The 24,388-nt window shown below is 48.6% G+C and overlaps 13 protein-coding genes across 13 annotated transcripts; 4 read left to right on the forward strand and 9 right to left on the reverse strand.

The window, feature by feature from the left end:
- Window positions 1-5: 5 nt before the first annotated feature.
- N7537_002851 (uncharacterized protein) lies at window positions 6-1,517 on the forward strand (the record flags this gene model as incomplete). The annotated part of the gene is made up of 1 exon (XM_056893909.1): window positions 6-1,517. The coding sequence occupies one exon, from the start codon at window positions 6-8 to the stop codon at window positions 1,515-1,517; it is 1,512 nt and encodes a 503-aa protein (XP_056758904.1).
- Window positions 1,518-2,088: 571 nt separating this feature from the next.
- On the reverse strand, window positions 2,089-4,131 carry N7537_002852 (uncharacterized protein; the record flags this gene model as incomplete). Its single annotated transcript, XM_056893910.1, has 1 exon — window positions 2,089-4,131. The coding sequence occupies one exon, from the start codon at window positions 4,129-4,131 to the stop codon at window positions 2,089-2,091; it is 2,043 nt and encodes a 680-aa protein (XP_056758905.1).
- A 1,055-nt stretch (window positions 4,132-5,186) lies between these two features.
- On the reverse strand, window positions 5,187-7,220 carry N7537_002853 (TolB family protein; the record flags this gene model as incomplete). Its single annotated transcript, XM_056893911.1, has 1 exon — window positions 5,187-7,220. One exon carries the CDS (start codon window positions 7,218-7,220, stop codon window positions 5,187-5,189), a length of 2,034 nt encoding a protein of 677 aa, XP_056758906.1.
- A 1,825-nt stretch (window positions 7,221-9,045) lies between these two features.
- On the reverse strand, window positions 9,046-9,702 carry N7537_002854 (phosphoglycerate mutase family protein; the record flags this gene model as incomplete). The annotated part of the gene is made up of 1 exon (XM_056893912.1): window positions 9,046-9,702. The coding sequence occupies one exon, from the start codon at window positions 9,700-9,702 to the stop codon at window positions 9,046-9,048; it is 657 nt and encodes a 218-aa protein (XP_056758907.1).
- A 557-nt stretch (window positions 9,703-10,259) lies between these two features.
- On the reverse strand, window positions 10,260-11,562 carry N7537_002855 (NAD(P)-dependent oxidoreductase; the record flags this gene model as incomplete). Its single annotated transcript, XM_056893913.1, has 6 exons — window positions 10,260-10,528; window positions 10,593-10,762; window positions 10,816-10,987; window positions 11,040-11,196; window positions 11,288-11,472; window positions 11,526-11,562. 6 exons carry the CDS (start codon window positions 11,560-11,562, stop codon window positions 10,260-10,262), a joined length of 990 nt encoding a protein of 329 aa, XP_056758908.1.
- Window positions 11,563-12,094: 532 nt separating this feature from the next.
- On the reverse strand, window positions 12,095-12,293 carry N7537_002856 (uncharacterized protein; the record flags this gene model as incomplete). The annotated part of the gene is given in 2 exon segments (XM_056893914.1): window positions 12,095-12,230; window positions 12,247-12,293. The coding sequence occupies 2 exon segments, from the start codon at window positions 12,291-12,293 to the stop codon at window positions 12,095-12,097; spliced, it is 183 nt and encodes a 60-aa protein (XP_056758909.1).
- Window positions 12,294-12,317: 24 nt separating this feature from the next.
- N7537_002857 (uncharacterized protein) lies at window positions 12,318-12,848 on the reverse strand (the record flags this gene model as incomplete). The annotated part of the gene is made up of 3 exons (XM_056893915.1): window positions 12,318-12,582; window positions 12,696-12,743; window positions 12,784-12,848. 3 exons carry the CDS (start codon window positions 12,846-12,848, stop codon window positions 12,318-12,320), a joined length of 378 nt encoding a protein of 125 aa, XP_056758910.1.
- Window positions 12,849-12,852: 4 nt separating this feature from the next.
- On the reverse strand, window positions 12,853-13,173 carry N7537_002858 (uncharacterized protein; the record flags this gene model as incomplete). The annotated part of the gene is made up of 2 exons (XM_056893916.1): window positions 12,853-13,027; window positions 13,070-13,173. 2 exons carry the CDS (start codon window positions 13,171-13,173, stop codon window positions 12,853-12,855), a joined length of 279 nt encoding a protein of 92 aa, XP_056758911.1.
- Window positions 13,174-13,607: 434 nt separating this feature from the next.
- Window positions 13,608-15,748, reverse strand: nop7 (mRNA-binding ribosome synthesis protein NOP7; the record flags this gene model as incomplete). The annotated part of the gene is made up of 3 exons (XM_056893917.1): window positions 13,608-15,511; window positions 15,575-15,673; window positions 15,727-15,748. 3 exons carry the CDS (start codon window positions 15,746-15,748, stop codon window positions 13,608-13,610), a joined length of 2,025 nt encoding a protein of 674 aa, XP_056758912.1.
- Window positions 15,749-15,918: 170 nt separating this feature from the next.
- Window positions 15,919-17,407, forward strand: N7537_002860 (GPI-anchored transamidase subunit GAB1; the record flags this gene model as incomplete). The annotated part of the gene is made up of 5 exons (XM_056893918.1): window positions 15,919-16,060; window positions 16,112-16,176; window positions 16,240-16,442; window positions 16,498-17,117; window positions 17,169-17,407. 5 exons carry the CDS (start codon window positions 15,919-15,921, stop codon window positions 17,405-17,407), a joined length of 1,269 nt encoding a protein of 422 aa, XP_056758913.1.
- Window positions 17,408-17,485: 78 nt separating this feature from the next.
- On the reverse strand, window positions 17,486-18,456 carry N7537_002861 (N-terminal L-serine N(alpha)-acetyltransferase NAT4; the record flags this gene model as incomplete). Its single annotated transcript, XM_056893919.1, has 2 exons — window positions 17,486-18,270; window positions 18,375-18,456. 2 exons carry the CDS (start codon window positions 18,454-18,456, stop codon window positions 17,486-17,488), a joined length of 867 nt encoding a protein of 288 aa, XP_056758914.1.
- Window positions 18,457-19,243: 787 nt separating this feature from the next.
- On the forward strand, window positions 19,244-20,503 carry N7537_002862 (zinc-dependent alcohol dehydrogenase family protein; the record flags this gene model as incomplete). Its single annotated transcript, XM_056893920.1, has 4 exons — window positions 19,244-19,405; window positions 19,508-19,897; window positions 19,957-20,403; window positions 20,459-20,503. 4 exons carry the CDS (start codon window positions 19,244-19,246, stop codon window positions 20,501-20,503), a joined length of 1,044 nt encoding a protein of 347 aa, XP_056758915.1.
- Window positions 20,504-21,184: 681 nt separating this feature from the next.
- On the forward strand, window positions 21,185-24,103 carry N7537_002863 (putative raffinose synthase protein Sip1; the record flags this gene model as incomplete). The annotated part of the gene is made up of 2 exons (XM_056893921.1): window positions 21,185-21,373; window positions 21,470-24,103. The coding sequence occupies 2 exons, from the start codon at window positions 21,185-21,187 to the stop codon at window positions 24,101-24,103; spliced, it is 2,823 nt and encodes a 940-aa protein (XP_056758916.1).
- Window positions 24,104-24,388: the final 285 nt, after the last annotated feature.

The raw sequence follows: 24,388 nt of genomic DNA on the forward strand, positions 1-24,388 counted from the left end.
AAGGCATGATTACCCAGCTAGACGACTGGTCAGCTGTTGTCCCAGACAGAGACGGTATGGATACCCGACTTGACGACTGGTCACCTACTCTCCCTGATATCAATCAGCACATTGAAGGCTCTATGAACATACAAGTTGACATCTGTCCACCCACTGTTCCCTCAGTCTCAAACCTGAGTTCGTCTTTGTCTGCAAAGTGCACCCTCTCGCCACCACGGGGGACCATAGATCGATTCGGAAGCTTGCCATGGTTTGCTCTCGAAGAAATCCTCTTTCACTTGCCTGACTTGTCTACCTTACATCAATTGTGCCAAGCTTCGCCAGCTGTGGCTGAATATCTCAGCGACAAGGTTGGAATATTTCCAAAGGTTGTTGAAAAGATCATGGATCCGTGGATTGACCCTGTGACTAGCGAAGATATAGATTTCCGTACCATACGGCACCCTGATCGGGGTGTCATAATAGATACCTCTGTTTTTTTTCGAACTCTGGTCTATCTCTGGTGGAAAGAGAATGTCGTGGCCACAGGTGTGCCTGCGGATGAGAACCCGTTGCCGGATGACTTCAACGATGTGTGGCTCTACCACATCAATATCGGTTTAGAGGGCTTCGTGGAGCCAAAAAAGGTCGGGGAGATTCCCCTCCCATTTTCAACTCCGCCGAAGATTCTGCGTTATCTGCTGAGTCTTGCAAGCCGCATCCGGCGGGATGCCCATGCCTTCTTCCACAGCGCCATGGATCTTTTCAAGTCTAGCAAAATCGAGGAGCTCTCGTACAAAAAGGGAGTGTGGAAAGAAAACGGGACCCGTCGCCCTCGTGGCGTTCCGATTGACAGCAGTAACGCGGATTGGCCTCTCACTTGGTTGGAGGAGCAGCGCATCATGCAGGCCCTGTTGAAGCCGTACATTTTCTCGGTACTGCGCCGCATGGTCTGTGAGACAGGGCTACTGAAAACCAACGCTATTCCTCCCTCTCCCAAGAGACCGGATTCCACAGATACGCTCCAGGACCTGCAAAAGAATGCATTGGTAAACTTCTGGGCACCTTTTTCATTCGCTGGTATGACGGGGAATGAGCCGCTTGAACAACTGGAGACCATCTGTACCTGGAAAGAAGGAAGACGGTCGCACGGAACGCAACCCAAGCGAGACGCCAAGTTTACCACATGCTGTCCGAAGTTTAGCCAGCTGAGCGACGAGCAACTCAAAAAGGGCTTGTGGTCTCTCCAACATAGCACGCTTCCGGGGCCATTTTTGGCACAAAATTCCACTCACTCTGTTGTGAGAGACGCTGGCCTTCGCGGAGACTTCCACAAGTTCGGCGTAAGCTTCTGGGACATGGATAGAATGCTCAACTTGGGGCTCGCGACTCATAAGATGCACCGGGAGATAGACAAGAAAGACCTCGCGTTTCGTTGGTTGACTCTGCTGCTGTCGAACAAAGGCCCCAGAAAGTACGGCCAGAAAAGGTTGGGTCGATTCCGCAGTCGTACAAAGGCTATTCCGGTAGCCAAGTAGGTCTGCTGGACTTGACCAGGTTCACGCCGGAGGATGGGGCTTCCGCTGACAGAAGCCATATGGGTGGACATCTTTTCAATTTCTTTTCTTGATCTATTCGCTAATTTGGTTACCGAGGGAAAAGGGAAAAAACGAAAAACGAAAAAAAAGCACACACACATCGTGAAGGCGATGTCTTAGCCGTGAGGAACGGCTGATTTCGCTATTGAACTAAAACAGAAAAAGGAAAAACACAAAAAAAAGCTGTGGAGTACATTCATTGATCGCACTAGTAACCCCAAAAGAGACATACTTAAGATTATCACGCATTGTAGACAACTCAGTGATAGACACTTGCCAGCAGTCACTCTGTTCTGTGGTTTTTATAGCGGGACCTGGCATTTTCATCGGCTCTCTACTAACTTACTGACTGCATCATGGTTAGGTTAGACACATGTTCTATTGGAAATCTAACCTCTAGACCAGTTTGAAAGGCATAACCCAAATAGTCTTGACCAAGCCGGGACTAATCTATGGATGTTGATAGGTACTTTGATTCACACTTGCGACTGACGTACATAAAGAAGACAACCTATTCGAGTACGATAACCGGATCATCCTGCTCAATCGAGGCTTCATTCCCAGGAGCAACATGTATACCATGCGCCTTTTTCAAATGCTGGTTCAGGTTCCATTTCCGTGAAAACCCATTCGTATGCCGAGTGCAAGTCCTGACAGGACAGAGGATATCCACTTTCCGATGAGGACCCTTTCCAACGCCCGGTTTAGCCGTCTTTTGTTCTTGGTCGGCGGCTTGTTCTGTGTCTACAGTAGGTTCCGCCACTGGATTTGTCGGCTCCTCCGGGGCTGGGGACGGGGATGCGGAGGGAGGAACGATTGCAGGACTCTTGTGTGTCTTCGAGCGTCGCTGGCCTGCTATCCTCGTGTTGGATTTAGGAATCTTTGATTTGGGGTTCGGTTTGGGTATCGCCGCTTTGGCTTTGGGTATCTTCACCGTGGCTTTCTGTTCAAGCTTAGGTTTGGTGATCTGCCTGCGATTTGGCTGGGGGGTTGGCGGAGGGATTAGCCGAGGACTTGGTGGTGTCGAGTCGATCTCGCTCTCGCTTTCGGTGTAGGCGTATTCTTCTCGAGCACCTGCCTTGCTCCTCTTTTTTACCCTGCCTTCAGGCATTATTCGGAATTCCATATCCTCGCCAAAAAGGTCGGCGCATCGCTTTGATGCGCGCATAACAGCAGGGGTGGGAAGGCCCATCATTGATGCCAATCCCATAACTTCACTCCAGTCTCGGAGTTTGAGTCGGCCCTTGATGTGTTGGTTGTTATCGTGGCCAACAGAGGAGTCGCGAGATTGCGCTCGGGTTTGGGAAACATCTGGCAAGTTTTCATCTTCCGTCTCTAGTCCAGTGGACATGCGTGCACTGTTGGAACGGCGTGATAAGTCCCGTTCCTGAGACTCCCGTCGAGCACTTCTTCGACCACGTGATCGACTTCTGCTTCTGCTCTTGTGGCTCTCTCGAGTCAGATAGTCTTCTTCATCTGAATCACTCCATTGCTCATCACCAGAATCTTCCTCGAACTTGCGACCCTTTATGGCGCAATGAAGTCCGTATAGCAGGCGATCTACTTGTGATATCACATTGCGGGCTAGCGGACGTAATTGGCGAATAGATTTGTCCTCGTCGAGGAGGACGGTCGGCCGGAGGATTCTTGTATCAATTGGCTCTTCTTCTTCGTCCTCCTCCTTTTTCTCCAATTCGTCGTCCATCAATTCATCCCCGTCGAGCATCTTATTCCGGGGGTTATCTTCAATTTCCTCGAAATTCAACTCTCGGGCTTGGAAGGTCTCCTTGGAAGTCTTCAATATGAACGCTGTGATGCATTCTTCCAATTCTCCACTGGGTCGGGAATCAGGTTCCATTTGAAAAATATCAGGGGCGTCCATTCTCCTCTGAATCACCTCGTTGGATCGGGGAACTGTGGCCGCATGAACAGGCCATGCAGCCCATCGCTTGTTCACACGGAGTGGTGCTTTGTCAATGACCCCAGGGTTCTTCCGAGCACTGTCCCGCGCTCGCCTGCGAATCGCGTGGGCATTGTAAAGGTGAGCCGCTAAATCTCTGGTTCGGTGGGTAACCATTGCATTATAGGCTCCGATTTCATCGGCATTGTAGTTTCTCCACGAATTGGCGTGTCCATCAAACAGATTGGGACGCTCAACTCCAGGTGGCAGGTCAAGACCTCGGTCAACTACGTAGTAAATTGGATCGTGTTGGGGCTCCCGTGGCCCTTTTGAGCGTATGCGACTTCTGCCACGATTATTGCCTTCATAGCTTTCGTCTTCAGAGTCATCCTGGAACGCCAAGGGCGGTTCTCGCATTGTGTCAAATTCATTTTGATCTAGCTCCTCATCCATGAGATCTGCTTCAGAAAGAGGCTCTAGAGGGGCATCTTGATTAATGGGGTCACCAAAAAGAGAACTCCTTGGTGGTTCTGGTTGAGAAGAAGGTTGTAGGACATCACTGCTTGGGCCTCCAAATAATGATTGGTGTGGCTGGGCAGATTGCGGCGGAAGAAGTTCTGGCAAGGGCACTTGGCTTCCATACAAATATGACATGACGGGAAGAAAGTTCGGTCTCTTGCCGTTGTATGCGCAAAGAGTTTAGACCTGCAGGGCCTAGATGTCACATAGGTGCGGATTTTTATTGGACAACATCCGACTTAAAGGTCAAGAGGACATCCAGTGTCAGAAATTTGAGTAACGGGTGGTTTAAATGGTGAATTTTGACTCTTCTGTCCAACAGTTCAATTGTTTTCGAGTGTTGAAGATGTCAAAAATTCCAGGCGGGTGGATCACAATACGGTCACATGATCGATATACAAGTTCCCGTCCAAAATATGTGCGCTAGTCCCAAAATGGCAGTATATAAGTTTCTGCCCTATGTAATCTCTACTATGTCTATCACGATGATAGGATTCCAGCGATCACGCAATCTCCAACTGCCTATTAACTCTGGATCAAGCTTTCCAAGTACACCGGCAGAACACTGCTCGTGCGAGGCTGACGTGGTACTGTGGAACAGTCAGATACCCGTGGAGGCACAAAGATCGTCGCAAAGACTAAAATTGTGTTATGGTAACCTGAGCTCCTCATTCTGGAATACCTTCAAGCCCACCTGCGACGCTCGATCCTTCCATGTAAGAGCCAGGAGGAACTACATTGACCCGAGTGGGCTTTGAAGGCAAATCATATTATTTCAGCCACCATATCATTTCAGCCCTAAACACAGTGCTAGGACGAGCTAGCATACTCGAATCAACTCCTATCACTGATGTCTCCGGGCTGCTCTGTTTTCCAGCGCCCTCGGAGTCAGTTCCTCAGTGGGGTTTAGTGGTCCCCACAACTATAACTATGGACCAATCAATTTACGTTGCTGGCGTAACTTTAATGTATACTATTTTGCTCGATAGAACTTGAATATGTAGTTGCATGTGAACGAGATATTGGTAGAAAGATAGATATTTATGCAAAGGAAAAGGGTAATGATGGTATTTCAATAGTAATATAGCCCCACGGCTCTATGTAATTATTCAAAACGAATGAAAGTGAGCAAGTCAATTGCCAGAAAACGGAAGTGAAACCACCCTTCTTTTATACTTTGAAGCCGCATTCTAGAACCCATCTTTAGGAAGAAAGAGCGGCATAGGATCCTCCCAGATGGAGTTGGTCAAGGCACGCTTATTGGACCCATCGGAGTCCATGATCATGATCTGACCGTAGGGCTGGAATGTCTCGTCGTACAAAGGGCACTCATACTGGAACCCGTACATTCCGGAGGACCACATGATTTTTCCATCTTGGCGCCAAACGGCGTGGGCGTCATTGGCGCCGCTCGACGTCAGAATGCGAAGATCAGTGCCGTCAGGGCGAATGATACAGACATCGTAGTTAGTCGGAGAAACCTTGCGGGTGAAGACTATCCGTTCCCCATCGGGCGAGAAAGAGGGAAGATTGTCCCAGCCACTGGTGAGTTGGGTAATCTCTCTAGTCTCCATGTCGATAACGCGTAAACCAATATCTGTCGCGTCGCCGTACTTAGCGGTGTCGGCACCCCAGACGCGGTAGACCACCTTCTTGCCGTCGCGAGAGAAGCTGGGAAAACCAGTGTTTAGGTCCTTGGTTCCATTTATCCAGAGGTTGCTAGAGGTGAGGACGTCGATGTGGCTGCCGTTTGCAGTGGAACGCACAATCCAGCCTCCTCGCCAATCACGCGCCTCAAACCAGGCGCCTACTCCGAAGACGACCCATTCGCCGTCCGGGGACCAGCTGGGACTGTAAGCCCCGGCCAGACCTTCTGGAATCAGAGTCGTGTCGAGAAGACTGGTATCATTAGGGTTGTAGAGTAAGGAGATCTCCCTATCCTCTAGGTCAAATGTGGCAATTGAGGAGTTCCCAAGTTGCCTTTCAGTCAGAGCCACACGATCGTCCGACGAGAGTTGAGGGAATACATCAGTGAAGCGGTATTCCCAGTCACTGTCCCAGCTGTAGAGCTCTTTAAAAAGAGGGCGGATAGACCAATCAATTTTCTCGTAAACAATGTACTTTCCATCAGGAGACCACGAGGGAGAGCGGATAGTGGTATTGAAGTACGTACCATTTGTGAGGTACACGCCCTCCTTAACGCCACCCTTCAGATGGTACCCAATGGTGGAATTCGTCACGTATTGAGGAAATGTCTTGACACCTCTACCGCCAACCTCAGTTCGAGGGCCATTGCCGTCGATTCCAATTGACAAAATTGTGGAATTGGCAGCTGCCACGAGCTCAGGTCGATGCGCATGCCATGTCCCATTACAAGTCATCTCGTAGAATATGAGGCGCTTGCCATCAGGTGACCATTTGGGAGACCCAAGGCAGTGGCCTGTACGGTTGACGATACGGCGAAGATCCGAGCCATCAGGGCGAATAACATAAATTCCGAGTTCTTGAGTGTGCTCCCAGCCATTCAGACCGAGATAGGTAAGATTTCCGTGGCCATTCCATCTTGTGTTGCGATCTGAGGAAAATGCAAGCCAGTTTCCATCTGGCGACCAAGCTGGACGGAAGTGCCCGCGCATCATGTCCTCATCTGGTCGGTTAGCTGGTGTATCTGTGATATTCCACTCGGCCCCAGTCTCCAGGTCTTTGACCCAAATGTTAGCGATGTAACTGTTGGCTGTCGAAACATATGCTGCCAATGTTCCATTGGGTGATATTGTAACGCTGTCTTCCACTGATGGGGATGTCACAATCGGCTGTAGATCGGATCCATCTGGGCGCACACGCCAGATATCGGAGTTTCCATCGCCGTTGCGCTCACTGGTAAAGCTGATCCATTCACCATCGGGAGAGAATTCGGCATGGTATTCATAGCCGGGGTCTTTCAATAAAGGACGCTCGTTGGTGCCGTCTGCGTTGGCGATGTATAGTTCTGAGGCGCCGGGCGCAATTCGGTTCATCAACAGCAGACCCTTTTTCCCAGCCGCTGCGGAGGGAGTAGGAGACGCAGCACTTGTGGTTGATTTGCTCAGAATGGCGTCTCGAGGTAAGTGTGCATGGAGAGTGGCACTATGGTCAATCTCAGTGCCCGTATCTCGGCCATAAGGGCAGTTCGCTAACGCAGGGGCAATAGCGAGACCCACGACAGCGACAACGCTAAGACGCATTTCAAATGCCGTGGAAAATCTTCGAAAGACAATGGTCTCCGGTAAAAGAAGAAATCTCCAGGGCTCTTCCAATATTACAAAAAAGAAGTTGTCACAGTAGTAATATGGAATGCGGGAATGAAAACCCGGAAGGTGCTACCTACTTGTAGGTAGCTGTACACATGGTCTTATAGCCATAGGTTTAAAGAGTTTTGTTTGGGTGCCCTATCTAATTCTTTGCTTACGAACGATTTATATAATGGATCATTTAATAGAGAATCTCCCAGTTTAGCCGAACCTGTCATCTGGATCAGGAACTCATTATCTTATATTGATTAGCATCCTATATATTCAACAAGATCGACGTCATTCTTGCCATGCTCCATAATACTTTAGCTTTTCGAATAGAAAGTTGGCAGACTGCTATACGATAGTTACTCCAAGGTATTGGTATACAATGTCAGCGAGTGGTACAACTTCGCAGCTGAATCGTAGTTTTAATCCGCATAAGAGAGATCTCGAAATCGTATGTTTACCGTCTAAGCTTTCCCGACAGTAGCTAAACTAGTTTGACCGTCAGAAGAGCAAGGGTCTGAAACATGGGTCGACTCTGCATACTTCCCCGAGTAACCCTAACCACGTCGTTTGCCATGTCAAGAACATGGAAGCTATCGAATAATAATAAAAAGGTGCAGAGTGAGATTCCAGACAGGGTTTTCACTTCCGGTCAAAGATTATGGTTTTATACTCAAAGGCAGGAAATATCGTACCTCATCGTCAACTGGCAAGCACCGCGAGACCCCGGCCTAGGACCGAAAATCTGCGGAACTAGCTCCGTATGGGTGGAAGCAGCGGCTTGAGGGATCCGATCAAGATACCACGAAATGAAATAGTCACCTTGATATGCATATTTTGAATTACTTTATGAAGCATTCCTCCGGTCAGTGTTCTTCCAGAGTAGGCGCCCTAGAATTTGGCACAGAGACAGTAGTTGGGGTCCACCAAGTCGGATCAGAATACAAGAATTTACGACATGACATTCCAGAGCGACAATGGATCACATTCGAGTGGCATTTTCAGTAACTACTAGTGGCATGGAACAATGTATGATGACTTCTTTGGCTACAGATGCCACAAGGAAACCATGAGACATGCCCAATCGGAGTCAGCAAAGTACCACCAGCCTAGCCCGGATTTTTTTCGCATATGGTACAGCTAAGAGATGTTTATCCGCATACATCGTTTCACAAAACCGATCAGTGGAAACCGATGTATATATTGATACTAGCCCAAACCGATCTATATCTTCTCATACTATTGAGAAAGTGGGAAACGCCACAGAAGGTTTGACGGATTGCTCACTAAAAGCTAATGGTGAAATTAATACAGCACTCTATCGTGAGACCATATATTCTTGTCTGACGGCTGACATTGAACACGAGGGCCGGCGTTAGGTGCCGACGCGGTTGAGGTCGCGGTAGAGCTCTGGCACTTTCTGACTACTATTGTTACTAAAACATAGCCTGCCAAATTCATCTCAGGTTTTTGGATTTAAATCCTCACATCACCAATGGTAACTTTGAAATCTTAGCGGACAATTTTGGGACCTGTCGGATATAAATGTGGGGCTGTAGATCGTGGTCCTCGAGACTCGGAGATGGAGCTGATGCAGGCATACGCCACTCATTTCGCCATTTCTACTGTTTAGGATTGGATAGTAGATTCTTCCTTATGCTAGAAAATACGAAACATAATGGCTACACGCACATAAAAAGGGAAGCACAGGTTCGCTCTATTTATTCATGGACATGTTGCCAACCACTCAACAGGCGAATCAAAGTCTTGGTCATTCTTCCAAAGCGGATTCCACAACAATTCTCGAATCCTGATCAAATGTAACAATAAAAGTCTTCCACTTTGCCTGTTCAACTTCTGTTTTCTCCTGGCCGATGACAAAGCTCAAAAACCCGCCATGTGTAACAACGACAATGTCTGGTCTTCCGCTGTACTTTAGTTCTTTGAATTTCTCCTCCAACCGACTCTGGATCCGTGCTCTGCGCAACTTCAAGCTCTCGACATCACTGGCATAAAGTCCTTCCTTTGCTGGGAATGTGGGATCCAAATCTAATATTTCCCAGGGTAGATCGTAAAACTCCGATTGTAAAATCGCGATGTCGGAGCCAGTATCACATGGTCGAGCGGAGTGTGCCTGCACATCTGGCTCTAACAAAAGACGGGCGCCATTTTGAATTCCTGCCCCGGAGCCTGGGGCATAATATTTCTCATCGATGCTTTGTTGGAGGCCTAGACGCGCCGTTTGAAGAGTGCGTCGGAGTGGAGATGTCACCACTAGACCAACACTCTCCTTGAACGGAAAGTCTTGACAGAGTTTTAGGCATTGTTGGATTCCTTTTTCTGTCAATGGAGGGTCGAGAATGGTTCTGTCGTGGCTGGGATTGTGGGTTCCCTCTGCGTGTCGGATGAGATGTAAACGGAAAGACATTTCGGCGGCGGTTGGATGGTGATTTTGTGACCGAATTGAGAGATACAGTAGAGCGATCAATACGAAGAGGCAGATGAGTATGAATCTCATGAATATTTTCATCTCCGTTCTGAATCTAATGATCGGTAAGAGTACAGGGCCCCGAAGCTTATATCCGACCTCGGGAGCTTAATCGGACCTCCCTTCCAACTTGGGGAATATCGGCCGCGGGCATAGAGTACATCGGATGAGATGGAACCGGACCTTTTCTGAGAGATGATCTTTGACCAATGAGAAATAAGACATGCTGTGGATCGGTTCCCTTCGTGGATATATTAACATTCAAAGAAATAAGAAGGTACAGAAGGATGGTAAAATAGGTTATGCACTGACCTCTGTCAGAAGCAGTGATGGAAGAAAGTCAGTGTCATTAAGACAGCTTGAGACGTCGCGGTTAACACCTACATACTCGATCACTTACGATCCAAAACATTCCAACCTTGGAAGTGATCCTGAAAGCTGTCGTAAGTGCTTTCTCCACCCCCGGGACCCTCCTGACTGCGTATGCGGAAAAAGTACTATCGAGAAGAATTGTCTTCCTTCCTGGCGTCTCGTTCCTTCACAAACGTATTTTCGAAGTCAAGCCCACAGTCCTGACGTATGATACCGTACCCAGACGATGAATCCAAAGGCCGGCTGCCATGCGCATCTGAGAAGTCCTTCGCCCGTACCATATTATCCAGTGCCACCTCGGCAACTTTTAATCTCGCACCGACGTCTTGGGCGCAACTGATGCCGTGCTGAACATCTTTGATACCGAGATTCAGGTTGGACAAAGGGGCTTGACCTAGATTATACGATCAGCAAAAGAAGAACAAATCGAGTATTCCCAATTGGCGCCATATCCATACCTTCCTCTGGCAGGTAAACACCCTGCGTCATGCGCCTAGAGCTGGAATGAATCAAACCTCCAAAATTCAGTTCAAGCAACTTTTCAAGCATGCCTGTGCTGAGATCGCTTTTCTCCGCTAACACCTGGGCTTCTCCCACGATTTCCATTGCTCCTGCGACGAGAAAATTACTAAATAGTGTCAGTAAGACTGGTATGACAAGGTATATTTGTCGCAATCCTACCCCAAAGTTTTGAGAAGAGTGGCTTTCTCAGGCTGCTCCGAGACAATCATCACATCCCGAGCAATGACATCTTTTCCGAAAGGTGTGATTTTATCAATGGCTTGACTTGGGCCGGCCATCGCCATCAACACTGTACCACTTTCCGCGGCTGGGGTGGCTCCGAAGACAGGTGCTAGTGTAGTCCATGAGAAACCACAAAACATGACTAAGGTGGGTTTACTTACCAGCAACGAAGGATGCATTTCGTTTCTTTAGTTTTTCATTTGTCTCCTTGGTCGTATTTGGATGCACGGTGGTAGTATCCACAAACAACTTGCCATCAATATCTTTGACGGCCAATATTTGGTCAATGATAGCATTCAGAGCTGCATCATCACTGGTCTGGTGCTCAAGGTTAGTGATAACGGTTTATTCTAAATCTGGTAGATCTGTGAAGGGTCCCTGAAAATGAATTGCCGATTCATATACTCACAGATATGAATATCAGATCACATTCGGTGACAAGTTCGGCGATAGACTCGCATCCAATACCTCCATGTGATTCAAGTGGCGCGCCGCGAGACCTCGTCCGATTCCAGAATCTTAATTGTGATATTGTGTCTTGGTGGAGAAATCTTTGCACATTTTGCGCCATTGCAAGTCCCATACTCCCGAGTCCTAGAGGAAATTAGAAACGGGAAGCCCAATGGAATTGTTCTTCATTGCCGTACCTATCCATCCCACAACTTGCGGTTTGATTGTCGCCATGGTTGATTAGTTTGTTTAAAGCTCGTGTGCGCCGATACTGCTTGATATGTGTAAGTTATTACTTGATGTATCCCAAAGCGAAAACATCAGCAAATATACGTGAGACCTCGGATGTGACCCGAGGGATGACTCACCAATAAGATGTCCCCGGGAGGGGCCCGAACACTCTGAGTATAGCTGCCCAGGGCGTAAGATAAAAGGGAAGAAGATGGGTGTGAGGAAGAATGTATTATTATTAAGGCATAGATGAAATTAACTAACCTATCCCAATTATTAACATCAAACATCACTAGAATTCCCACAGTTATCAACGATCGGAGCTCGTCTTTCTATCCACCTTCTACATCATCGTATTCTTCACAGGATGCAGCAGCATATGTGGTACCGGTAGTCAGTATGGATTTCCGCACAAAGAAAAAATCAATCTTACCTTCTCTGCATCACCATCCCTCAGCCAGGCTCTATAGAGCCTCCCAGAATATTCCGAATCGAATATATATGTCATATTTTCCAGAATATCTTGATGCATATCTCAAGTCCAGATACTGTCACTCCCAGAACTAATAACCCCAGCCTCATCGGAATTCACACGGTGATTCAACTCCTCAGGGTTCCATTCTTGCGCATGGTAAATGGGTTGGGGAATCTGAACCGACTTCATACAGAGCCTAGGAGGTTGGAGACATCTCTGAGCCTAGACCCAGGCCCTTTTCAGTTAGATCAGCGTCCATAAAGCGGAGCAGACATGCTGAAAGTCAAGACATGGAAATGGGGGAAGCCCGGCGTGGGGTGTCTGATCTTTCGGTGAACTCGTAGATCATATTCCGCATCGGCCAACCCGTGTTCGCTGGATTAAACTGTGGAAGCCAGGTAATCACATCTGCTTCCTCCCCAACATCCCAGCTCGATGTTTCCATTTCTAGTATCGGCATGGTCGCGGGAAAGGTGCCTCCCTTGAGACATTTAGGCCCTCCACTGGCATTGGACCCCAGATAGTTGGACGGCTCACCATACGTTGATCTACCATTCTGTTGAATTGATCCCAGGTATCATGGACAGTGGGGATGTAAAAGTACGAGTTACGCTCCTAGTGGTGTTTCCGGGGGTGTTGTTTCGCGAATTCTGTTGCTTACCCTAGCAAATTATACAGATGTCCAGTGTGCCTTCCTCCTGTGCTTTCACTTCATAGTCATATGCGCCATAGCGGGATGATGGATCAACACAAAGACCCCTATCAAGGTTTCACGCCTCATACGAACCGAAGATAGGAGTAGGGAATTCTGCATATGATTAATCGAGCTGGAGCTCTGAGTGATTCGTAATGATCTTGCTCAAACCACAAACCTGACTGATTCCAACGGTATAGCCTTTCATCGCTGTGTTTTTGTTCTTAGGATCCAAAAGCGCCCTGTCGGGACCAATACACGATTGGTAGGACCCTATCCACTTTCTCTTCCTTGCAGCACTGTTGTAGTCGGGGTATGGATTACATAGGATCGGTCATGACGTGGAAGAATGACCATCTTTCCAGAGGCGCAGCTGGAGAATGTGCTCATTGATCTGTGGACGAAGGAGGATCATTCCAAACACATAAGAAGCAATAACAACCATGCTGAGCTTCTGGAGCGCTAGGTCAGTCAGTACCTTTGAACAACATTACGAGTCGCTTCACGAAAGGAATGACGAGAGTGTTTATAGATGTAGGTAACTTCCAAATTCGAGTTGTTCACGTGGATACATAGAACGCCATTGACAACATGGGGAAGGCACACGCCAATGTTAACGATCATCTATTCACGGCCTAGGGTCCAGTATACGTGTTGAAATGAGTTGCCAATATCCTACATCTGGCGATAGGTTGACCAGTTGGACTACACAGGGTTTCAAGATGGCAGAGGACAGACAAAAGCTATACATATAACTGGGGTGTTACCCCATAAATAGCATTAAAACTTCACAAATTTTTGAGGTGCCTATACAGGGGACATATCCAAACCGCAACGCCCGGCAAAAGCACTATCTAACATGCACAAATGACCCGAGCTTTAGTTCTTCTCGCCCTTCTCGCCCTTCTCAAGCTTGCGTCTCTTGGAGCGGAGCTTGGCGGACTCGTCAGCGGTCTTCTTGTTAGAGTACATCATCTTCTCAAGCAGCTTGCGCTTCTTCCGGCTCATCATCATCTTCTGTCTCTCGAGCTCCTCATCCTCGCTGCGCTTCTTGGCGGCAACCTTCTTGGACTTGGAGTTCTTCTTCTTGGCAGCTTCATCAGCAGCGGCGTTAGCGGTGAAAGGCAGACCAGCGGCTTCGGCCTCAAGCTCCTTCTGGTGCTGAGTGCGGGCAGCCTCGTCGTCATCTTCGGACTCGGATGCGGCTTCTTCGTCAAAGCCACCGAAGTCTTCGTCTTCCTCCTCGGAATCCTCCTCGCTCTCGTCGTCGTCGGTGCCGGCAACATCCATGCCTCCGTCGACGGACTCTTCGTCGGACTCCTCGGCAGTAGCAGGCTTGGCGTCAACTGCGGGTTCATCCTCCATCTCCTCATCGCTATCAGAGGCCTCGGCGGCAATCTCGGCTTCATCCTCATCCTCCTGATCGGCGAGACTGGCGCGGGGGTCGTAAGCGCCACGAGTGGCCTTGACCCAAGGGCTCAAGTGGGGTGGGAGAGTGGTACCGGGTGCGTAGAGATCAGCTCGGAGGAGCTTGCCCTCGTTAATGCAGTCCCAGACCCACTGGGGCTGGACGTAGGTACGGCCAGGAATGCGGGATCCAGGCTGGACCTTCTGAACGGCCTTCTCATCGGCAGCGGGAATAGCGGGAAGAGATTCCTGGGGAAGTTGGGGACGATCGACAATTTGGTGAGTGATGCGGGGGTCGGCCTCGTCGTGAGTGAAAGCTCCATCTCCCAGAACGGAGGCCCATCCAACGCGCTTGCAGCCGAACGAGCGCAGAATGAACTCAAGGGGAGCCTTGGGGGCTTCACGGGAAATGTAGAACACGAAGGGGGCGAAGAGTGCACCGGCCTCATTGCCGCTCATCGCGGGCTGGGGGAGAGTGTCGGCTTCGGGAGCGGCGGGCTCGAAGTGGTCGATGGCATCGGTTGCCTCGTCGGTAGTGTCGACCATCTCCTCATCCGTGCTCTGTTCCAAACCGGCCTTCTTAATCACCTTATCAACCTTGGCTTGAAGTTCCTTGGAAACTTCCTTGTTGGAGTTGCCGTTGCTCTGAGCCTTGCTAGCCTCAAGAGCCTTGGGCACCTCACCCACTGTGCGGCCCTCAAGAGTGAAAGCTGCCAACTCGGCACCATTCTCGTCACTGCGGGTATCGAACTTAGGGGGGTATCTCAATCCAATTGAGGAGTACAGGCGGAAGTTGACAAAACCCAGAAGGGTGGTGTAAAACTCAACAAAAGTAGCCATGATACGGTAATCGACGTCGCCATTGACACGCTGGACGAAACGGTATGGCACGAGCCACATAATGTCTTGGCCCTGAATCGTAGCCTGGTAATAGATACCCTTAATTGAAAGGAAGGATCTGCGCAGAGAGTTGGTCATGATCAGGTAGTGCTGGAACTCATGGCAAAGGCGCTGGCAGAGCGCAACGGTCTTAGAAGGAACATGGTCGGTGGAGGGAAGGGTAGCGAAGAGGAATAGAAGAGACAAAGCGTCGTCGAGATCACGGAGGGCATCGATAAAGGTCGGGTAGCGCTCTTTAATGACATGGTCCAAGGTGAGTCTCGGGGCGTTGTTCTTTTCTAAACGGGAGGCATCGCTGACTTCTCCACGGCCGAGAGAGCGGGCGATCTTCTTTGCAAGTGACTTCTGGTCACGGAACTTGTTGAGTAGGGGCTCGTGTAGCAGGTACTGGATGTCCTTGGTGTAATAGAAGGTGGTGTTGGGAGTAGACGTCTTAGAGGCCTTCTTCTTACTACGGGGCTCGCGAGGGTAGATACCTGATATCGGATACCATGTTAGTCTTGCGATTCAGATGGAATACCCATAGAAGAGGTAATTACCCTTGAAGATGCATAGTCGGCGGAAATCTGGCAAAGAGATCTGAAGTTTGCGCACGGCCTGAGTTCTGGTAATGTAGTTCTTGGCTGCGCCAGAGGTACCTGAAAGGAGTGTCAGTAAATTCAATTGAAATTCCCGGTTCAATTCAACATACCCTTCTTCTTAACTTTACCCATGATGAAAAATGGTTGTCAAAAGATCCAAACGGCTGCTGATAAGAAGAAGAAAATTTCTCGATAACTTTTTTTTCTTACCGCAACGAAAGTGGTCCGTGCCCGAAGGCGGAGAGAGAGCCCTGGGTCCATAAGGACCAGCTGGAATCAAACAACTAAAGCCTCACCCCGTCATGGCTGTAGACCGACGGAAGATCGCTGTGTTCGGCGCGGCTTTTGTGCTGCGTCTACTTCTTACATGTCTTTTTCCTTCATTGCCTGATTTGTTAACGGGGAGAGTCGAAGTTTCCACTCCCGTCAATAGCTTCAAACGCCGTACGTGTCTCCGACTATTGACTCCGCATTCTATAAACTAATTATATGTAGTGCAAGAAGGTCTATTCTTGTACACAAGAAATGTGTCGCCTTATGATGGTGGCGTCTTCCACCAGGTTCGTGATTCTAGATCCCTCTGATTCCGTTCCTTGAATTGACAATTCGATCCGATGATTTAGGCGCCGCTCCTGTTACCTCTCTTCGCACTACTCCCGGATGCAAAGAGCTCGCCTTTGCCAACCGCAATTTTCTACTTCATTGTCGACCTCTTGAACGCACACGCATTGGTAACCGTCTCTGCGTCAGGCCAATCGTTTAAATCGAGACTACACTCAGCGGTCCGGAAACATGTCCGATGGGATGGAGTGTCCGTTGCAGCATGGTATGGATCTCCTGGCCTGGCAATCGTATAAATTTACATACTTACCACGGAATAGGTTTTTGTTCAATCCTCTCACAATTGCGACCTGTTTAGCGCGATCAACCAGCGTATTTACGACATCAGGAATCCTCTTCGCCGTCTCTAACGCAGTCGCTGGAAATAGCATAAATGCGATGCTAGCCCTGGGATTGGCTTCATATCTGTCTCTATACCCGGCGCTGCTATTTATGCCGTTGGTCCTGCTATGCTATGACCGACGCTTGGGGGCACCAACCCCACCCAATGTTGGATCTTTCATTGTTCAACACGCTGCCCTACTGCTGGCCAGTGTAGCAGGCCTGCTTGGTCTCTCCTTTCTGATCACCGGTAACTTCTGGGAGTTTATCTCGGCAACATATGGTTTCCATCTGTTGGTTCCAGACTTGACCCCCAACGTGGGGCTGTGGTGGTACTTTTTCATTGAGATGTTCGACTCATTCCGAGAGTTCTTCCTCGGCGTTTTCTGGCTTCACCTGGCTAGCTACGTTGGGGGTCTCACCGCTCGCTTCCGCAGCCAACCTCTGTTCGTCATTACCTCGCTATTGGGTGTCTTCGCCATCTTCAAGCCATACCCTAGCATCTCAGATGCCTCGCTGTTCTTCGCGTTGCTGCCATTATATCGCCACCTTTTCCCATGTGAGTATTTCCAAACATTGAGTATATATGTCAAAACCTAACTTGGTACAGTGATGCGGTATACCTTCTTTGCGGGCTCAGCAATCTTGTACTCCAGCCTACTCGGCCCGGCTTTCTACCACCTTTGGATCTACGCAGGATCCGGAAATGCCAATTTCTTCTACGCCATTACCCTTGTCTGGAGTTTGGGTCTCTCCATCCTGTTAGCCGACACCGTCTTCGCCGCTCTCAGAGATGAGTGGGAACAAGAGCGCCCAGATCAGGTGGGCGAAGAGGTGCGACAGGTGTAATGTATACTAACTTTTGCACATCACTATTTTCATATCAAATATTTGCATTCAACCCCTTGACAAAGAGATATCCAACTATTATAATTTCAACGTCTTCGACAAGATCAAATAATCCACATCCTTAATAGTCCCATTGCGCAACATGCGCGGTCGGGGCGAGTACTCATCAACCTCATACCCAAGCCGCTCATAGAACCGCCGAGCAATCTCATTCGACTTGAAAACCGTCAACATAGACTTCTCTAAGCCGACAGCACGACCGATTCCCTCCATCCGACCCATAAGCAACCTCCCGACGCCCCGTCCCCGAGCCGCCGGCGACAAGTGAATCTCGTAGCAGTAAACAACCTCCTTTCCATCCTCGTAGGTAACCATAAATGATAAAAAGCCGAGCACATTCGGAGAACCAGCACCAGACGATGAAATAGACTCATCGCCTTCTTTCGGAGGCGGAGACGGAGCATTGTTGTCTGCGACATCACTCTGCTTCGCTCCGGGAACTTGCCCGCTAGAATCACTAGAATCATTCGGCGTATCCCGCAGAACCAAATACTTCATGTCGGGCAACTTCATCTCTTTCCGCTTTTTGGTGCGCGACCAGCCTGCAGGCGACGCGCTGTAGGCTTCGCTCGAGGTTTGCTCGATTAGATCCAGACATGCATCCAGATCAGCAGCGGAGATTGTTGCCGCGGAATAGACGTCCACGCGTGGTGCGGGAGTCATATCCTGCTGTGGCTGGTTTTTGGATGGATTTGGTTGATTAATCGCATCATTATTGGCTGGATCTCCTGCTTGTGTTGGAGTCACGTAGTGAGCGATGAAGTCGTCAATGGACAATGCGTTGGTCTGTTCTACCAGTGAGACTACGTGATTATTAGCGCGTCATTCATTGAATATGATCGAATCATGTAAATCAATAAAACAAGCTTTGGGGCTGAACTAGCTTGCGAGTGTGGAATTTATTCACTTTTGTTAGAGACGCGTCGGGTTGTGGTTCGCGGTCTCTTGGCTTTTAATTTTGTGACTCGGCCTTCTTTCACGGGCGGCATGGTTAATTCAAGGGTTTCTGAAAGGGTGTTTGATAAGTCCAATATCGATTGAGTGTTGCTTGAATGTAAGAACTTTGGGTTCATAGAAGAATGTTGTGGGTGAAAGGCCGACCCCGGACTTTGACCGCAGGAAGTATACTCCCATGCTTGCGCTTCTCTAATATCAAAGCCTCTTGGTCTCTTTATATATTTTTCTTCCTTCGGAAACCATGAACAATCCTCTTCCTCGCATCTTTGAATGCCACATTTTATTCACCCTTTCTTCTCTTTTCTTGCTCAACCACACCACCATGCCGCCCTCCCGACTGGGTTCCACTACACTACCTAGACCCAGCTGCAGCTAGCCTAACATGGGCCTTGTGCTCTCAACGGATCAATCGCCTATTCCTTAGCAGGTATACCACAGGGCTGATCAGTGGCAGCCAATTCACCAAAATACCCATTTCTGTTATGATCCGACAAATATATATCCTAGAATTTTCGAGCCTGGTTGCTTATATCGCCTAGCACGTCAAGCTTCAATTTGATAATTGATCCTGAAAATTCTTCTCAATACACGTGAAGCTAGACCCTCAAATAAAATTAAGTAACGATTTACCTAGATAGAAAACAGGTTTCGTTGGACTCTTAATAATCTCTCCGTCACCACTTGAGTGGATCTTTCGCTCAAAGCAGGAACACGGCAAATACGTCAGGCTTGATATAAACTCCCCTCAACCCCACCATAAATCATTTCGCGCTACGTTGTACACTGTTTTGAGTAAATTGGTCTACCTTATACGGTAAAATGTCTCCCTCCACTATGAAGCAATGGGTTGTTGAAGATGGAGAGCACGACTTCGACGGTCTTGTTTACAAGGACGCAGCTGTTCCTAAAGTCGGCGAAAATGAAGTCTTGGTGAAGCTCCAAGCTGCGTCGCTAAACTATCGCGACCTGACTATTCCCAAGGTATGGCCTTGCAAGAGAAAAGCGGAGATTTTCAATCTTGATTGAATTGTCTGCGCAAGATTTTTCTTTTGCCATAACCAACCTCTAACCTCTTTCCCACAGGGCCTCTATCCATTTGCTCTCAGTCTTCCGGTAGTCCCAGGTTCTGATGGTGCCGGTGAAGTTATAGAAGTGGGATCCAAGGTTGTTGAATTTAAAAAGGGTGACCATGTTGCCACTCTCTTCAATCAGGGCCACCAATACGGCGAGATTGACACATCCGCAGCGGGTACTGGCCTGGGTGGTGTAATCGACGGTGCCCTGCGTGAATATGGCGTATTCAATGAACAGGGTCTTGTGAAGGCGCCGAAAAACCTCGATGCCCGCGAAGCTAGCACCTTGTCGTGCGCAGCGCTCACCAGCTGGAATGCTCTATACGGTCTGAAGCCTTTGAAGCCCGGCCAGGTCGTTCTGGTGCAAGGAACTGGTGGTGTTAGTATGTTTGGCTTGCAGGTTAGCACTGAACTCATATATATTCCATCAGAATGGACTCGGCTAACACGGCCTTATAGTTCGCCAAAGCTGCTGGCGCGATAGTTATTGCGACAACCTCTTCTGCAGAGAAGGCCGAGAAACTCAAGAAGCTTGGTGCTGATCACATCATCAATTATAAGACCGAGCCCAACTGGGGCGAGGCTGCTCGCAAGCTGACTCCTGACGGAGCTGGTGTAGACCACATTATCGAGGTGGGTGGTAGCGGAACGCTACAGCAGAGCTTCAAGTGTGTGAAGTTGGAGGGTATTATCAGTGTTATTGGTTTCCTTGGAGGCGTGGACCCAAAGACACAGCCGACTGTTCTGGAGACGTTGACTCATATCTGCACTGTGCGTGGTGTTTATGTTGGTAGTAAAGCTCTCATGAGGGATATGATCCGAGCTATAGAGGCCAATGATATCCACCCTGTGGTGGATGAGAAGGTGTTTAGCCTTGACGAGACACGGGAAGCCTATGATTATATGGTAAGTTGATTATCACCAGTGAAGAGGAATTGCATGCTAACAGATTGGAATTCAGTGGGCCCAGAAGCACTTTGGAAAGTTGACTATCAAGATCAACTAAAAAATGGGATGGAAAGAGGCTAGGAGGCAACGTTAATGTAATATGAGTGCTGCTGGCATATATTGGGACTAGGTACCTTCCAAGATTAGAAATGGCAAGTTAAAAGGAAGTACAACCCAATACTGGTATCCCCAACAGCAGGTGGCCGAGTGGTAACAGGTTGCACTTGTGTACTACGAGAGAAGTGCCGAAGATCTTCTACTACCTGGACTGTTCCGGTTCGACTCCGGTCGTTCTCGCGTTTGTCCTCTCTTTTCCCCCCTTTTTCTTCATCCCTTGAATCTGTAAATATCTCGAATTGACAATGATTTTAAGGTTTGATAGTGGGGCCTGCCATATTCAAAACTGTCCCAGGGTCTATGTTAAGCATCTTCTTGAAGTGTTTCGGTAGTTGTTAAGAATGTGCATAGGCTATATAACAACTAATAGTTCGTGATATGTTGATGTTTGGTGTTGAGGCGAGGCTCATCCTGGTTGGTAGACAGGGCAACTGCGCTTCCCCGCCACTTCCCCTGCAGGAGTTAAAACCAACCACCTGCAAGCTTCTTTCTTTCTGTTACACTCAAGTATACACGTTTTCTATAGTCTCCTCTGAGATAATTCATAAATCAACATTTTTCTTTTGTCACCTATTTTCCGCTGCTGAGACAGACACCTGATCCAACACCCTACCTTTCTTCAATGCAGGTCAACAATAGAGATACCTCAACCCTCCCGATTCAGGGCCCTAGCCAAAGCGCTCGAAAGCCACAAGCATCATTTGCTAGCCCGGTCCAAATGGCCATGTTTGCACGGGTAACATCGTATCCCCCGCTAGGACAAATCACTTGTCTCCAACCGGCACAGGTATCACGGTCTGAGGAAGATGCGGTGAGTCACCGAATATGATCATATCTGATGTCGCCAACAATACTTTCCCAGGCGTTATTGAGGCTAGGATGCAAATCCATACTAATATCATTGAAGCTGCGTTTCACGGTTACCATCGAGTCCAGTAGCTCATTCCCCGCACAATCATGGGAAGCGCAGATCTGGCATAACATCACTAGCCCCGAATGGGGTTCTCTACCATTAAAGAAATATAACACAGACCATGCAGCTCTTTTGACCGGAAATGGTAGCGACTACCACTACCATCGCTATATATTCTCAACAGAGATATTACTGCCAGCCGCAGGAGGTCATGCCCAGTTCACTGTCCGGTTCCGGACCGGTCCAGACACGGAATGGCAGTGGGCTAACCAAATACACCCTGTCAACGACGGTGAAATTATATATAGCGCATGCCACTCTGATCTCGGCAAGGCTGTGTCCACTGATGTCGCCGCACCCGCCCCTAAAGAGCAACTGGCGAAGTACATTGATAATCTTCATGATGACTTGCAAATTGAGTCACGGCTTAGTGAATCTCCTGGATCGGTCCTTTGGGCGCTTTTGGGTGATATAGATGCTGCCCAAATTGGAACTTCAAGCATCAAACGACTTGCGCTTGGCACCCCTTCGTCGGTGGTGAGGTATTTCTCACTAGTACGTGTTTCGAGTCCATGGCTGGGTCCTAGACATGGCAAAGAAAACTTTCGACTTACCGAGGACGCAATACTTTGCTCTTTTCTGCGCGAAGATGGCGTGAATCTTGTTCTACTGGCTGTTTCCGGAGTCAACGATGTTTTGACCGTATTCCAGTCAGGCGAGAACGGTGAAGTTGTGATCTCCGCAAAGAGTGACGATTTAGAAGCATCAAAGTTCCATGTGCTTATCAGCGCCGCGGAAAATTTCGAAGTTGCTATGTCTGCAGTAGTCTATGAGGCACGGAAAGTGGTCCGGCCATTTGCTGATGCAGCTCATCTGGATTTGGAAGATTCGGTCCCGTTGTCTCCCCCTGGTGATGATATGGTCCTTGTTGAGAAAGACCCAAGTGCACAGTGGCTTTCTGAGTGGTTTGACGGTCTCACATATTGTACTTGGAATGGACTGGGACAGGAGCTAAGCGAAGAGAAGATCTTGCATGCCTTGGACTCATTGAAGGCGAATGGGATCAATATCGTCAACCTCATTATCGATGATGGCTGGCAGACAAATGACAATGAAGGGGAGTCTCAGTTCAAGCAAGGCTGGAAGCAGTTCGAGGCACATTCCAAAGGATTTCCTAAAGGATTGAAGCATACCGTGGAAGGTATTCGCCAAGCACATCCCAATATTGAACATGTTGCGGTCTGGCACGCCTTGCTGGGTTACTGGGGAGGTATCTCACCAGATGGAGATCTGGCTCAAAGATTCAAAACAAAGCAAGTGAAGATCAAAAACCCAGCTGCTAATGGGCCCATGCCGGAGAGCCTACCACATTTTACAATGCTTGCCATTGATCCCGATGAGATTAAACGATTCTATGACGAGTTCTACAGCTACCTTACGTCTGTTGGTATTGACTCGGTCAAGACCGATGCACAATTCTTCCTCGATCTCCTCGAGGATACAACGGACCGGCGGAGCTTCATGACTTCTTACCAAGATGCATGGTCTATCGCATCACTCCAGCACTTTAGCACTCGGTCAATCTCATGCGGGTCAATGACTCCTCAAATTATCTTCCATTCACAAATGCCCACCAACAAACCGACACTTCCATTGCGAAACTCCGACGACTTCTTTCCAGATTCTGTTGCCTCTCACCCGTGGCATGTATTCTGCAATGCTCACAATGCACTATTCACCCGATATCTGAACGTATTGCCAGACTGGGATATGTTCCAGACAAGTCACACATACGCATCATTCCACGCCGCAGCACGATGTGTATCTGGAGGACCAATCTATATCACTGATGAGCCGGGCAAACATGACCTAACCCTGATCGATCAGATGGCCGCACCTACCGTAAAAGGAATCACGGTGATCTTGCGTCCTAGTGTAATCGGACGCACGATAGACATATACCACGACTACAACGAAGGACATGTTCTGCGCGTTGGAAGCTACATCGGCTGGGCCAAGACCGGAAGTGGAATTTTGGGCCTTTTCAATATTCGATCCGCCGAGGCGTCGAGCATAGTCTCGCTGATGGATTTCCCAGGAATTCACGACGACTCCGATGGCCAGTATATAGTGCGTGCACACAGCAGCGGTAAGATCTCGCACCGTATGCGGCCCATCAGGGACTCCTTGGTGTCACTTGTTCTGGAGCCAAAGGGTTGGGAGGTTCTCACTGCTTATCCGACCCGGTCGTTCAAGCTGACGGGAAGCCACGGCAACAATGTCAGTCCAACACATGTGGCCGTGCTGGGCCTTTTAGGAAAAATCACTGGCGCAGCTGCTGTAGTGACTTCGGATATCTCCGTTGCTGAGAACGGCCGTTTGCGAGTCGATGTCAGCTTGAAAGCCTTGGGGACTCTGGGGATCTATTTCTCGGATCTACAAGACAAGAGCATTGCACGGAATTTCATGGTCATGATTTTGGGTCAGCCAATCCCACAAAATACAGTGTGGAAGCAGGGCGGAGAGAATGCTAATGTGCTGGCAATTGATGTATTGGCGGCATGGAAATCCATGAAGTTGGACAGTGGATGGAGTAACGAGGCCTTTGTACAGGTTTTTGTGGGTTGAGGTAGCACCTCAACATTATTCGTCTTTGAAACTTACCATCGTGTTTTATCGATAGAATTAGTATTATTCTAACGCAGCATCTTTTCTCTACCCCAGTCAGTATATACTTCTCGGGCCCTAAGCCCTCAATCCAGTCCCGATTGGGAAATCGATCAACATGTCAAAGATAAGGGCCGCATCATCAATGTTCCGGACTTATCGAAGGAATCTTGGACATCTGGAGCTAGCCCTGGAGGTATTGATCGTGTTTAGACTTGAGTCCATTGCGACCCATTTTTATTAATA

The sequence above is a fragment of the Penicillium hordei genome (genome assembly GCF_028827395.1).
Source record: "Penicillium hordei strain IBT 12815 chromosome Unknown utg000001l_segment0_segment0, whole genome shotgun sequence".
In the NCBI taxonomy this organism is placed as follows: Eukaryota; Fungi; Ascomycota; class Eurotiomycetes; order Eurotiales; family Aspergillaceae; genus Penicillium; species Penicillium hordei.